The sequence below is a fragment of the Anopheles bellator genome, chromosome 2 (genome assembly GCF_943735745.2).
Source record: "Anopheles bellator chromosome 2, idAnoBellAS_SP24_06.2, whole genome shotgun sequence".
Classification (NCBI taxonomy): domain Eukaryota; kingdom Metazoa; phylum Arthropoda; class Insecta; order Diptera; family Culicidae; genus Anopheles; species Anopheles bellator.
The window spans coordinates 62,788,578-62,802,393 of record NC_071286.1 but is presented as its reverse complement, the minus strand read 5'-3'; the positions used below and the strand labels follow the sequence as shown (position 1 = coordinate 62,802,393).

Below are 13,816 nucleotides of genomic sequence, written 5' to 3'. Positions count from 1 at the left end.
GTAACGGTCGGTGCGCGCCTGTAAGATGTCATCATTTAGCGAATCTCGTGCCGGGGCCAGTTTGGGTGGTTTAGTTGGGGTGGGCGGTGCAACTGGCAGCGAACCGCTATGTATGCAGCGCAAGAGCGCCTGGGTTCGCGAGTATCGCGATCTACCGGCCAATGTGATGTCCGTCGACTGGTCGGGCAAATGGATCCTGCTAGCCGGGCGACGCCTGCTGGCGCTACAATCCTTGCGCGATTACGAAGCAACCGATGGCAGCGGTGTACGATCGTGCGACGAATCGATCGAATCGTGCGGGCTGCGCAAGTTTCAGCGCCAATCGAAGTATGAAGTTACCGCGGCCGAGTGGGCCATTTGCCAGAACAGCCAGGAGTACTGTGCGATTGCGACCTGCCAGCAGATCGAGGTCGTCACGTGGCGCTCCGGTGAACCAACCCTGAAGCACTCGCTTCGAGCGCACACCCGAATGATTACGGACATTGACTGGCACTCGAAGGGGCCTCCCCTACTTGCCAGCTGCTCGATCGACACGTTCACGCATCTGTGGGACCTGCGGGATCCACGGAAGCCTGTACTGTCGCTGAGTGCCGTCTGTATGTCCGGGGCCAGTCAGGTGGGCTTTAATCGGGTCTCGGGAAACCTGGTAGCCACCGCGCACGATGGCGATCTTCGAATCTGGGATCAGCGAAAGGGCACCTGCCCGGTGCAATACATAACGGCGCATCTTTCGCGGATACACGGCATCAACTGGAGCCACGATCACGAGACGAGTCTGTCGACCGCCAGCCAAGACGGCACGGTGAAATACTTCGACATCAACAATCCGCGTCGGGCAGAAAAAATCATCACCACTTCCTGCCCGGTGTGGCGCGCGCGATATACACCGTTTGCCGACGGCCTCGTCACGACAAGCGTTCCGCAGCAGGGTCGCGGCGACAACAGCCTTCTCATGTGGAACAACTCGAAACAGGATGCACCGATCTGCGCACTAGTCGGGCACACCGACGTGGTGCTCGATTTTACCTGGGGCCGTAAGGAAATCTATGATCCTGAGTTGATCACCTGGTCCCGCGATCAAACAATACGCATCTGGCGCATTGATGAGGAAGTACGCAAACTGTGCGAACGCTACGCTGCAACGGACGACGATGATGGGCTAGTGATCGAGGAAACAAGTAACACGGTCCCGGCATTGGCAGGAAGTGCCAGTATTGGAAAGCAAATGGCTGGTCCCAAATCTCCACTGCGAGAGAAGCAACCGTCGGTTTCGTTGCAGCATGAGTTCTCGCTCCTTAACCCCAACATCCCGCACATCGACATCGAGGTGCTGGATCCGACTAAACGCACCGCCACCGTACGGATCTCCGTCAACGGTTACGTTATTATGCTGCAGGTGAACTTTCCCTCGCTTTACCCAAACAATGGGATCGTCCCGGAGTTTCACTACTGCCAGGGTACGTCGCTCGATGACGCGTTATCCGTGGCACTGATGAAAGTGCTCCGTACGACGGCCAGCCAACGGGTGAAGAAAGGTCGCACTTGTCTCGAGCAGTGTTTGCGTGCGCTTGTGACACATCTCAAGAAGTCATCCGCCAGCAACGGAGACCGGCACCTGCGAATGCAATCACCCAGACTGGAGGGAGCCCTTAGCAGTGTCCTTCATGACGCCTGCGTGCCTTTCCCAAAAACGTCCGGGGTGCGGTTCTGTCAGGTGGGAATGCTGGTGACATTTGCGCGGCCACTCCACACGAAGCGGATCACTTTGAAGCAACAACAGAACACTACACCAAGAGCATTGTCGGCACTGAGTGGTGGTTACCTTGGCAACGTGATGGGATCGCAACCGATACTTTACGCACATCGCGATCCCAGCACGTCCTCGTTTTACCTTCCGGATCGGGTAAAAATTAATTAATTAATTAACTACCTCATGATCGTGATCATGAGCAATCCTTTCCGGTCTTGTACTGCTAACACTATCGTTTCAAATACAATAGAAACCGTCTCGGCATCGTGGTACATCAGCGAAAGTGAATGTGGCGGCCGTGCACGTGTACGACGTATCGAAAATACTATACGTGAGCCGTGAGCTGGCCGAAAGCTACGTCATCTCGACGACGAACGTGGCCGAGATGTGTCGACAAAATCGGGCCGCTGCGGAACGTTGCGGTCGTCTCGATCTGGTGCAGTGCTGGTCGCTGGCGGAGATGATCGCACAACCGGGAACAGACTTCGAGCCAGACGACGATATGCTGTGCGCACAGAATCCATTCGCCAAGAGCCTGCTCGAATCGTTGTGCGTAGACCTTGCGGAGGAAGCTTTACACTTCACTTTTCTGATGTGCTCGTTTTGCTAATATCTTTCGTTTGGTTTTCACAGGATTCTTCATTTTGCCCGCATCCACGACATTCAGACGGCGGCCATGCTTTGCTGTGCCTTTGGGCGCCACTGCCCCTCAGCGCTCGAGCTTTCCATGAGCTCGAGTTCAAGCAGCAAATCGATCAATCAAAGTGTAAGTCTCTTACCATTCACCAGTCCTTTTTGGTCGCCATTTGTGTGTGCGTGTGTATTTTGGATTCGCATACTACACGGGCACCCGCTTTAGACAATCACGGAACTATGTGTGTGCGAATCTGGTTATTTAATATCAATTTAGTTGCAAAAGGATCATTCGCCACAGCGCAACTTATGGTTTTGTTTTATTTCTGTAACTGTTCGAAGCTCTTTTCTTTTTATTAATGGGTAATGGAATAACTGTGGTTTTGCTAGCTATGCTCATCAATATGGACGGTCGGTCGGTTGTACTGATGACTTTATGAATTTTAATCCAATTCGTTCCAACGGTACCCAGGGTTTATGAGAGAACAATTCGAAGGGCATCATGTTGATTGCAAACTTTGTCACAGTATCACAACCGACCGCATTTCAACTCGTAGTTAAGTCTTATTTGCAAATCAGATTAACAAAACCGTGTTATGAATCTCCTTTGAATTGTTTTCTTGTTTTATTCCACATTCATTCATGATCGTTACCTTTGTTGGGGAACAGAATTTTAGTCAATAATTCGGGTCGTTTAGTACACCTGTGGATTGTTGTATTTTAACCCTAAACGGTGGAGCGTATTCACGCGCGTGGACGAAGAGTATCTTAACTGACACATTAACTGCAACATCTCGGTTCTAAAATCGTTGGTGAACCTTTTTCTTTCACCCTGTAGTTTGTAAGAGATCTTAGTTCAGGCCTGCACTACTGGTGCGGACCAGCATGGCCAGAATGTTTATGTTATCATCACCTCTGTTTTTTTCCTGTTAGCTTTTTAATTGTTTCTTTCCTTAAACTCATTATAGCACTTACTTAGCGGTCATCGAAAGATAAAGGTAAATCGAATCAGCTCTTCCACCCCATCTGGTATCCGGTTTTGTGAGTGTCTCAGTGGGTGCTCGTATACTAAAACTAAACCTTCGTACCACGAACGGAATGTTGATCACGATAGTGACCCTCTACGTGGTGCGCAATTGCTTTGGTCGCCACGTGTGTCTGTGTGCTTATGGAACATGGAAAACCTTTTTGCTACTAATCTTACCGAATTCCATTCATTTGCGCTGCGTTATGTGCTTCTTTGTCTTTGTTATGTTGTTTCTTTGACTTTCGTTTCAATTTATGTGCGCCTTCGCAGCTCAAAAAAAATGTCCGCTACCTGCATGCAAGATCCTGATTATTTCAGTACCTCGTCTTTTTCTAGCTTAGCAGGTTTTTAGATCACCGTCAAAATCCGCCCGCGTGGGAAATTTCATTGTACATTGTCCAGGTCCATCTCTTCGATGCTTCGCTACGCTGCCTATACGCTTGTCTGTCGTCCCGTATGCTCGTGTCGTCAAATGCTTTGCTCAACATACGTGTAGCTCGGGTTTCTTACGTCCGCCAGGGTGCGCAGATATACTAATATTATGTTTTTGGTTCTCTGTCATTTTTTTCATTCTCCTGGACACTGGCAATGGTTCTGTAGCCAAGTGGATCCCCGTACCACACGATTTTGCCAGTGGATACATCGTCGGCTTCCTCCATCAATCAGGGGTGGATGTTGGCCCAACAGCTAAAGCATTTGCGCAGCAACTCGTGGTCCGATTCGTTGGACGATTTTAGACTGCTAGGTGCTAACGGTGCCACGGGAGGCAGCTCATCGAGTGCCCAGTTTGGTGACATCAATCGTGGCCTCCTCGGGGACAGCAATCGTTACCTCTACGATAACTTTCGGCGCAGCTACGCAGAAATGCTTTACCGATGGGGGCTTCTCGTTCCCCGTGCCAAGGTACTCAAGTTCCTGTCGAACTACGTGGACACCCCTCGATGCGTGGAGTTCGTGACGGAGTGCTTGCACTGTTGTCGCGTTGGCGCACCGGCATGTGCAACTTGCAAGAAACCCGTACTATATTGTAGTCTGTGCCGATTGCCAGTGCGCGGAGCTGCCAACGCCTGCCTGCAGTGCGGCCACGGTGGACACACCGATCACATGCGGATATGGTTCGAACGGTACGATGTGTGCGCCACCGGATGTGGTTGCCAGTGCTTGAGCATCAGTTCCAAACTGTGCAATCTGTAGACTAATGTAAGGAATTGTTCAATAAACAAATCATTGTTAGAACCGGTTGTTCATATTTTGTTTTAAAGATAGCTTACATGCACTCTGCGGGAGGTTCATCGCAGTGCGGTTGGAGAATTGCAGTATCCATTTGAAGTAAAACCATTTGTTAGTATCCTTCATGTGCTCCGACTATTATGATACGATATGTAGAAATGTTGTAGCCTCTAATTCTGCTAAGGGGATTCGTTGGTCCTCGTTCAGTCTATTTGCCAGTCAATCGCGCAGATTCATTGTCATGTGTAGATGACGAGGTTGCGCTCAATATACCTCCGGCACACCGGACAGATGCTATCGTAGTCGGCCAAATTTCTGGCACACTGCCGGCAGGTGCAGAGGTGGCCACAGGGTACGAAGGCAACGGAACGCATGTTGTCTTCACAAATGATGCACGTACCTATGGTGTTGGGTGTTTTCGGACGAACCGGAACTTGCCTTGATGTTTCTGTTTCCCTCGGCTGCCGGATTGGCCGGAGAGTGAGATGATTTCTTAGGCCTCGCACAAACGATCGTAAACTGTGATCATAAAGGGTCGCAGTGTAGACAATTGCAAAGTAGAGTATTTGGCAGCATTCCAACAATAGGATGCGACTTTTGCTTCGCAGAAAGCGATATACTTGTGTCAAAGGAACCATCATACAGCGCCGGATTAAGTAACGCGAGAGTTGGAGAATACCTTCAAAAAGCCGCCTTGTAGCCACCGGATTGAAATAGGCATGAGTGACAACCGCCAACCCGAAAGCTGCTTCCAGTGGCACATCTACGATAATGTATCGGACGAAGGAAATCAGTAAATCGGAGCCGTACATACATACTTCTCGAAACCTGTGCACGACAGCTCCCAAGAACTTAAAGGGACAGGAGGCTAGTAACCAGATCGCTTCTCCAAATATGACAACGGCATCCTTCAGTAAATCTGCTGCCAGCGCCGGATAGGATCTAGCTCCTTGGACTGTTTTCTGGAATGACTCCACCAGACGGCAACAGATCATGTACAAGGCACTACAATTCTCATAGAGCAATTCCGGTAAACCGATGAGCACAGCTTTTGCATCTTCGACCAGTTGTCGGTTGTCCTCATATACAACGGTAACGACGAGCTGTACGGTTTTTGCGCAGGAACCCGCCAATGATGCCACCCAGTATATGGCGTTAAACAGCAGGTATCCAACGTAGGCACTTATTTGTAAGAAATTGGACACCAACCGAAAGAAGCCATGGATGGCTCCTGCCAATTCTGCAAGCACCATTTCGCAATCAGTCGAGTTGATGAATGGACTACAATTTCTTACGAACAAACACTACACTTGTTTTGTTTGTGCCGGCGTTTTGTTGGAACTGTCAATGCCGTAGGGTTGTTAAGGACTGTAGAAAAACAACGTTGGTATACAAAGACAATCGGATCAACTCATTGTTAAAGCCCAATTAAGGACAAGTTGTGTGCATGAGCTGTCATTTTTTGGAGCATTATTGTTTTTGTATAGAGTTGATAGAGGCAACTATCTTTACGCAGTTGTGTTCGTTGTTAGAAGTGAGCAATTTCACCCAGCCTGTAACAACATTGGCAGCTGTCAAACCTAACAATATAAATGAAGACGAACAAAACGTGATTCAGTCGTGACTAAAACGTGAAACGAGAAACGTGACTAAAAGAAACGAATGGTTCAACAAATATATGATTGAGCGAAATGATTTGTACGGCAATCTGGAGCCAAATTCTAACGACGCCAGGTTAAGAAACCAGTAAATCGTTGAAATTCGTTCGGTGTGGATGTTTGGTGTTTCCTGATATCTTCTAAAATTTATTTTTGAAATTTCAATGCTTAAAACGATGAATAGTGAATTGTGCCGGTTGTGCTTAAGGTTGTGTCCCAATACACGAAGCGCTTTCGATGATGAGCAGATATTAAAGGATGTGTTTCCTTTTTGGGTAAGTTATGTATCCAAATACACACGAATGGGTGCTAAAGTCTCCGGTGATCGGTTTTGTTTTATTTCAGAAGGACTTCGAATGGTGTATCCCGGTATTAGCGTGCCCAGAATGCAAGACTACGATTGGAACATTCCATTCCTTCTCGGTACGGGTTCATTCAAACATCCTCTGGCAAACATCGCAAATCGAGCTCTTTACCGTCCAAGACGAAGTCTCCGGTGCCGTTAAAACAGAGACACCCGAGTTGTTTGCTGAGGACAGCGGAGAACCTGCCACCAGCATCTCGAAAGAGAACATCTACGAAGAAATAGAGGTAGAGAAGCAGGAACTGCCCGAGTTACCCGATGGAGACAACCACGAACCAAATATCAACAGTTGTGCAGAGAACATCGACGAGGAAATTGATGTACAAAAAAATTGGCTGCCCGAGTTGTCCGATGATGAGAATGAAGAGCCTTTCGCAGGGTTTTCGGATAGCGACATAGAGCAAAACGACATGATGGAAACAAAAACGGAAAACCAGGGCTCACCCGGAACGGTGGAAGAAGAATGCATGGAACAGGACATCCGCGAATCTACAAGCAACTCGGCTACCGATCGCACTACAAATTCTACCAATAACTCGATGTTCCTTAAAAAATGTTGGATTGTTCTCGACAAAATTCCAGCTCGGGTTGTATCGTCAATTTCACCCGCAAGGCGGAAAATTAAAAGGTTTATTTGTCATGTGTGCAACAAGGTTTTCAATTCCTCGAACGCCTTGTATACACACAAAATAAGGAATCATACCGCAAACGACAAACTGATCCATCAATGCAAATATTGTTCCGAAAAGTTTGCACGGGAGTATATGCTCGCTGAACATCTCTTCACGCATCGAGTCAAAAAATGTAGATTTTGCAACGAATCGTACGGCGGCGCGGTCAGTTACAAACAACACATCATAGAGAAACACGATGGCGGTAAATTTAAGTGTAGTTTCTGCAGTTGTAGGTTCAAACGAAAGCGTGCACTCGCGCACCATCTTCTATTTCATGATGAAAACACCCCAAAGAAAATTTGTAAAATCTGTTGCAAAGAATATGATTACAGGAGCGGATTTAGATATCATATGAATCATGTTCACGGAGGCGACAAATACGAATGTGCCCACTGTGGCATAAAGGTAACTGCAAAAAGGAATCTGGAGAGGCATTTACTGAGAAAACATGTAACACATTAAACGAACTTGAAACTCGGACTCGTACAAGAGCAAGTCAAGGGCAAAAGAAGTCGAAGTCGAGAAGTGCAACGCATAGCCAACATTGCATGGGAATAAATTTAGAGACAGCGCAAAAGCAGAATTAGCAGGAGAAAGGAACCTTTTTATTGTTGTTCGTGGCAAACAATGTTTATTAGAAAGGCTAACTTAAGCATCAACACACAGAAAATGGTCACCATCAACGGTTGAGTATATCATTCCCTCTCCGATCAATTCATCCATGATGGTTCTGTGAAAGGAGAGGCCTCGTTAGATTCGTGATGCGCTACCCGCGGTTTAAAGATAGTGCTTTACTTACGCCATTTCCGCACTGTTGATGTGGCTAAATTTGTTCTGCAACTCCTTTCGGTCGATTCCGATGGCGGACACATGGCTTTTGATCGCCTTATAAACGGCCAACTGTTTCCCGTTCAAACCGAGCGAAGCGCCCACCGAATCTGTTTCCATGAAGCCACCGCTCGAGGTGGCGTTCGTGGTAATACCCAGTTCGGCTTTGCGTTTGTGTTGCTCCTCCAACTTGTACCGGGCGTGCATCACTTCGAGCAAATGGGTCGTACATTCGTTCGGTGAGTTGACCTGATCAATTTTAAATATCATAATAACCTTGGTACCGTCCTGATTGCGCACGGAGCCTACGACCCTGGCGTACGAGTGTGGTACGACGCTCGGTGTGCTGTTTGGAGTATTGTCGTCCAGCCAGTAGTGTGCATTGATCCTTCCTGTTTTGAACGTGCGAAACAGTTAGTTAAGGTTTGATCCGCAACCTTCCGCGAATACATACCGGTGTGATCCTCCAGCTCATAGGTTACGTTGGTGGAAGCGTATTCGACTTTGCGAACGATTGCCACGATTGTGATCATTGTGTAGTGGTTGCCGAACATCGTTATTCCGCTGTCTGCCGATTTCAGAATCTGTCTTACGATAAGGGGCAGCACTCCCTCGGATTTGCGTTCCGACTCGGCTCCGCCGGCCGCCGTTGCGTTAAATCCACCAGCACCAACTGTAACATAGTAAGGACGCGAAAATTTAACATTTCACAAAGATGTTCAGCTATTTATGCACAACAAAAACCTACAACTATTGTTCATGTTTGCGCTCGAATACAGGATGAAACACGAATTCGCGCCCAAGCTACGTTTGTTTGTGACAGAAGACGATGCTGTGTTTATACTGCCGTGTTACATACTCCCGCAGGTGGGTGAAATATTTCACCGCGAAATATTTCTCACATTAAGTGTTCAAATCGTCCACGACAGTTGAGAGTTGGTGATGAGATTGGGGAAACGAAGTTGTTGCTTGTTGCTTGTTTCAATTTCACCTAGGCATCGCACAGCTTAGATCGAATTTCTTTTAAGTAGGTTGAATAATGATAATAGCAGCTTCGCTTGACCGGCACACGGTAATCAATTTATACACCCCAAGGAAACCTTCTTAAACATTTTAAAACTGTGCCGCATTGTGCGTCCGTCCTGTGGGGCGATGCGCAAAAAACACGCCTACTCCACGCGAAAGTTACGAGTTCCAGGTCGTGGTTACCATCTTGGTTGTTTTCCGCCAAACCTTGGAAGGGCCGGCGTCTAACCCGAGAGTCACGTTTTGTGGGAGGACCTCGAATAGAGGTTTCTTTTTTCCCACATCCCATCGAGCAGTGAAACAGAAAAGAAAAGTCTTCCCCCCGCCTTTGACAGGCATGACGAAGCCGTAAGGTTTACCTGTAAACCTGTGCGGAAAACATGCGACTTCCCGTGTCGGGAGTAGGAGTCGGTGAAAGTTAATCGAACCAAAACCGCGAATGCAACGTTGACCAATAGAGAGGGGGTGGGCCAGAGCAACCTGTGGGTCCGCCGTGACAACGGCGCAGCATCGAAAGGGTGATTCACAAATGCACGCCGTGCTTCGGGTTTCCCACCATAAAACGGGCGTGCAATGAAATCGTCACATTGGACATTGCAGTTTTACCAGACTGGCTGGCTCGTTAGTGAGGCCGCCTAGTGCCGGCGGTCTCTGAGGCAGCCCAGAGCAAGTCCAGAGCTAAGTACGTCTCGTGTAGCCGCGCTGTCTGGCAGAGCCGTCGGGATGATGTTGTGACGCGAACGATCGCCAATATCACACGTTTGGGAAAATTATTTATAACACTCTCGAGAAGCATTGCAACGCGGCCCGATGAGACACTCTGCCGGCGACGTTGGGGTGTTTACCCCCCAAGATTGCAGTTTCCTTCGAGCGTCGGAGCGAGTGACTGCTTCGCCGTGGCCGTCTTACGTGTGAGATTAATTTGTAATGATCCGTCTTCGGAAGGGAACCTAGGGGAACATTCAATCCTAGACTGAAGAGTGGACTCCACTCGAATGCCCATCCCCCGCACCGCACCACCAAGACTTCCAACGGTCTGGCTGTCTGCTTCGGTGGGAGCATTCGGCATAACGATGAAACATGGTTCGGTGGTAACATGTGCGGAAAACAGGCATCCCCGGTCACCGATGTTTCTAGTGCAGATATTCGATCAGCCGGCAAAACTACTAAGCGCTCCGTAAAATGTTTTATTCCATGAGATCGTGTAGGTAGATCAGTGATTTGGGTTCGCAGTTGCAAAAGAGGGTTGCATTCGGAAGTCATTTATATCGGGTGACCCATCGACGAGATGGCATCCATTCCGTTCTAGTTCCGTGAAGCTGGAGCTAGTTAGCCCCATTTCGTCGGCATTTGAATTACAATTTCTCTGAAGATTAGGTTCGCCCCGGGCCATTTCTTGTGATGTGATTTTATGCGCGCATGTTTTGCGCAGAATGTTGCAGCCCCGTGCGAAGCTCGATGTCACTGGTAGCAAATTACTCACACGGCGACATGATCCCGGTGACACGGACACGAACGGTTGAATCGATAAATTACTCTCCCCCCGGGGCTAGGCATACCGTTTTGCGCATCGATCTGCGGATCTTGCCGAGGATCGGCGTTTGATCACCCCGCCAGTCGCAGTAGACACCCTTCTCGAGCACCCGGGGCTTTACAGATTTATAGCATTGGTCGCGCATCCGAAGTGGCAACGATGATCGATAGCAACGACAATCAGCATTTTGCTTCGATTCTCTTGTTGCCATCGTCCGATCCGATGAGTGCCCCATTTTGCACCAATAAAGCGGAACCACACATCGTTCCGACAACTCAAGGCCATAAGTGACTTGTCTACCGTGGCGATTCGCAACAATCTTGGGTTGGGATGGACCCCCGCAGAGGTGCATCGGACGCAACGTCTGGAAGCTATGGGCATATTTTTCGTGCATTATTTTATGTCTGCCAAGCGGTTTATGCTTAACCTTGCTCCGCATTGCCGTATTAGTATTTAATTTATTTTTGCTCCGTTACTTGGTTTAATTGGAGTTGGCAGTTCCGTTTTTTTTAAACCACAACTGTTTGAATCGAATCAGAAACCCCTTGTGTGCGAAACTTCGGAAATCGGAAATTCGGAAATTGCCACTTCGTTTCGATAGAAGGTTAGAATATATGATCAGACCAATGTTGATTCCGGATGATGCGCTGTGATTGAATTTTCCATGCCTTTGGAACCGCCTGTGAAGATGCTTCGACCCACTTTGCATGGTTTAGTCAGGACACTTTTATTAATGGTTTAGTATTTTACGAGCCACTAAATTACCTCGTTCAGGGCGTATCAGAGGTTGCCTTTGTTAGCTTATGGAACGGTGGCCAGCCAAGTGGCGCACAGCAATCGATCACGGCCACGGTTTGTTATGTTGAATGTGCCGATTTCGTGAGTTTCGTGAGCAGCGTCCACAAATCGATGAGAGAGTAATGGGAAGTTACCCACCGGCCGACCCACGGTGGCGACGTAGTAGTAAATAATAAAATAGGCAATTAACAATAACTTATCGGCCGGCTGGCCATTGCATGCCTGGCGCGGTGATTACTTTCCGCGGTCCCGATCGCCCGCTGAGAAGCCCCGATATTGGCCGGGGTTTTTGTTCGTTTTCTTCGCCCAGGATATTCAATTATGCTGCGCTGCTAATGTACGGCAGCGTAAATTTGCTTGGGCACTGAAATCCGCAAAGTTGGGCACATTATCCGACCGCACACTATAGGCAGATGATCGATGGTCGGGCGAGTTCAACGGCATGGCCAAGGCGAACCACATAGCTAAATTCCGCCCGCCGTGTTTCCTGCATTGGCCGGCCGGCAGAAATTATGCTGAGACCGCTGGTGTGCCGTTGCGATACAATAAAATTAGAATAATTCCCGCCCGAACCGATCGGCAAGAACCACGGCCAGTGCCAGTGTGTATGCGTGTGTCGCCCCGCGTCGCATTGTAAAGCCGCCCCCCGTCCGCCCGCTCGACGGAATCCGCCGACGGCAAAGGTTGTCTGCGTCATAAATCAGTCGTGAGCGAAAATTCGCAATCACTAATTGACACAATAAACTTTTAATGATAGCAATAGAGAGATGCCCCCGCATCAATCTCACCCCGACCGGACCGGGACGGTGGCCCAGCATAACTGCCGCGGTGATGGTGATGACGATGAGGCAGCGGGCGGACGGGTGGACGGGATTCGGGACCAAATCCGGGAAGTGGCTTGGTTGGCCCGCTATAATTAGAGTCCGAATCGTTCGTCGGGTTGCTGCCGGGACGATGCGCTAGCTGTGTGTGCAACAAATCATGCGCCGAGCACGTGCGCCAGGCTTCGTCAGGTGCGTACAGGACCTTTTGCCGGCCATTTGAAATTGAATATAAAACACGCCTCCGGAGCCCACCGGGTGCACCGGGCAACGGGGCCGGGATCGGGAACAGCACACAAAACAATGGCTCGAGGCTCGGTGCGGATCATCTAGCGCGATGCAGAAACCCGATAAGGGGCCAACTTTTACTTCCTTGACCGACCGTAAGGCCGCGGGCCGTGGGCGGCGCATCCCTGCACCGCACCGATTCTATGCTCTCGGTCGACGCCCGGCCGATGGGCGCTATCGGATGGCCGGGATCTCCGAGTAAATCCGGGCTGGTGGGCAGAGGGCTTATCAGGCGGCTGGGCGAGGGCTACGCTCGGCTCGGTCAATTTGTAAATAGAGTTATAAAAATCAATGAACCGGAAAAACGGATTGTTGGCTCGGGACGTTATGGCGCCGGCCGGGGCCAGCGATACCATCGATGATCGATTGTGTGGCCGGCCGGTGGGGTGGGGTGAAGGAGGAAGTACGGGGCACAGGGGAGTGGGTTCTTTTCGATTCGATAAGCTGGCGAAGGCGATCCGCCGAGAGAATTGATTTCGAAAGGCTGGCCTGGCCCCGGCAAGTGTTTATGTAATAAAGTTATAGCATAATTCGAGCATAATTCGAGCAGTCTCTGTGTGTTTCTTTTATTACTTCGTCCGCCCGGGTTCCCGGGTTCCAGCCATCTGATCGACACAATGGCACGGAAAACGGCAGCAGTTCAGAGTTATCTCGCGCAGAAAAGTCAAAATCACAACCGATTGCGCCAACCCGGGAGGCGGGAGCCCATTTGCGTACCAAGACGACTGGCCGAAGGAAAACCGACACGAGCGTTGCGGGACAGCCAACGGGGCAGCCGATCGACCGACCGCTCGCTATCAGCCTAACCTTTCGATCGTCTCGGTGCTGCCCGCCCGAGAGTCGAGCTGGCTGAGAATGTGGCGTCCTTTTCGGGCGCCGACAGCGCCGGGTGACAACGGCACAGACGACACCACCGAGGAGAGGAGAAAAGCACGATTTTGTTGCACCCTCCGTGCGGGGCTGGGCCCTGTCAGCGAAAATGTATTGCCGTCGGAGTCGGCCCTCGGGGAGCCATCTCCACGTGTGCGCCGGTACGTCGGGACGCTGCCGTGGAGATTTGTAAAACGATTTGTTTGCTTTTTGCGATCCGGTAGGAGGCGGGGGGTGAGGCATGTGAGGATGCGCCCCGCATCCTCACACATGCTACGGGTTGATGGTTGACATCGGTTTTGCGTAGCCGCACCG

At 49.7% G+C, this 13,816-nt stretch overlaps 3 protein-coding genes across 4 annotated transcripts; 2 read left to right on the top strand and 1 right to left on the bottom strand.

Annotated features, from left to right (window-relative positions):
- The first annotated feature begins 25 nt into the window (after positions 1 to 25).
- LOC131208597 (GATOR complex protein Wdr59) lies at positions 26 to 4,604 on the top strand. Its single transcript, XM_058201395.1, has 5 exons — positions 26 to 1,903; positions 2,001 to 2,299; positions 2,384 to 2,516; positions 3,352 to 3,381; positions 4,011 to 4,604. The coding sequence occupies exons 1-5, from the start codon at positions 26 to 28 to the stop codon at positions 4,602 to 4,604; spliced, it is 2,934 nt and encodes a 977-aa protein (XP_058057378.1).
- Positions 4,605 to 6,306: 1,702 nt separating this feature from the next.
- Positions 6,307 to 7,879, top strand: LOC131210670 (zinc finger and BTB domain-containing protein 41-like). The gene is made up of 2 exons (XM_058203949.1): positions 6,307 to 6,573; positions 6,644 to 7,879. The coding sequence occupies exons 1-2, from the start codon at positions 6,463 to 6,465 to the stop codon at positions 7,796 to 7,798; spliced, it is 1,266 nt and encodes a 421-aa protein (XP_058059932.1). The 5' UTR covers positions 6,307 to 6,462; the 3' UTR covers positions 7,799 to 7,879.
- A 46-nt stretch (positions 7,880 to 7,925) lies between these two features.
- On the bottom strand, positions 7,926 to 8,967 carry LOC131209770 (replication protein A 32 kDa subunit). Of its 2 annotated transcripts, none has more exons than XM_058202906.1 (4): positions 8,913 to 8,967; positions 8,619 to 8,837; positions 8,136 to 8,556; positions 7,926 to 8,066 (listed from the first exon to the last, which is right to left on the bottom strand). In XM_058202906.1, the coding sequence occupies exons 1-4, from the start codon at positions 8,923 to 8,925 to the stop codon at positions 7,985 to 7,987; spliced, it is 735 nt and encodes a 244-aa protein (XP_058058889.1). In that variant the 5' UTR covers positions 8,926 to 8,967; the 3' UTR covers positions 7,926 to 7,984. The 2 variants fall into 2 exon arrangements, with proteins under 2 accessions (XP_058058889.1, XP_058058890.1); XM_058202907.1 differs by having other exon boundaries at positions 8,916 to 8,924.
- Between the last annotated feature and the right edge of the window lie 4,849 nt (positions 8,968 to 13,816).

Bases quoted from the DNA above. Each gene is read 5' to 3' on its own strand.
- LOC131208597 (XM_058201395.1), top strand. From the start codon at position 26: ATGTCATCATTTAGCGAATCTCGTGCCGGGGCCAGTTTGGGTGGTTTA. The intron at 2,517-3,351 runs GTAAGTCTCTTA...AACTCATTATAG, and splicing joins GCAAATCGATCAATCAAAGT to CACTTACTTAGCGGTCATCG. The intron at 3,382-4,010 runs GTAAATCGAATC...ATGGTTCTGTAG, and splicing joins GCGGTCATCGAAAGATAAAG to CCAAGTGGATCCCCGTACCA.
- LOC131210670 (XM_058203949.1), top strand. From the start codon at position 6,463: ATGCTTAAAACGATGAATAGTGAATTGTGCCGGTTGTGCTTAAGGTTG. The intron at 6,574-6,643 runs GTAAGTTATGTA...GTTTTATTTCAG, and splicing joins AGGATGTGTTTCCTTTTTGG to AAGGACTTCGAATGGTGTAT.
- LOC131209770 (XM_058202906.1), bottom strand. The intron at 8,557-8,618 runs GTATGTATTCGC...CGTTCAAAACAG, and splicing joins TGAGCTGGAGGATCACACCG to GAAGGATCAATGCACACTAC. The intron at 8,067-8,135 runs GTAAGTAAAGCA...CTCCTTTCACAG, and splicing joins ATCAACAGTGCGGAAATGGC to AACCATCATGGATGAATTGA.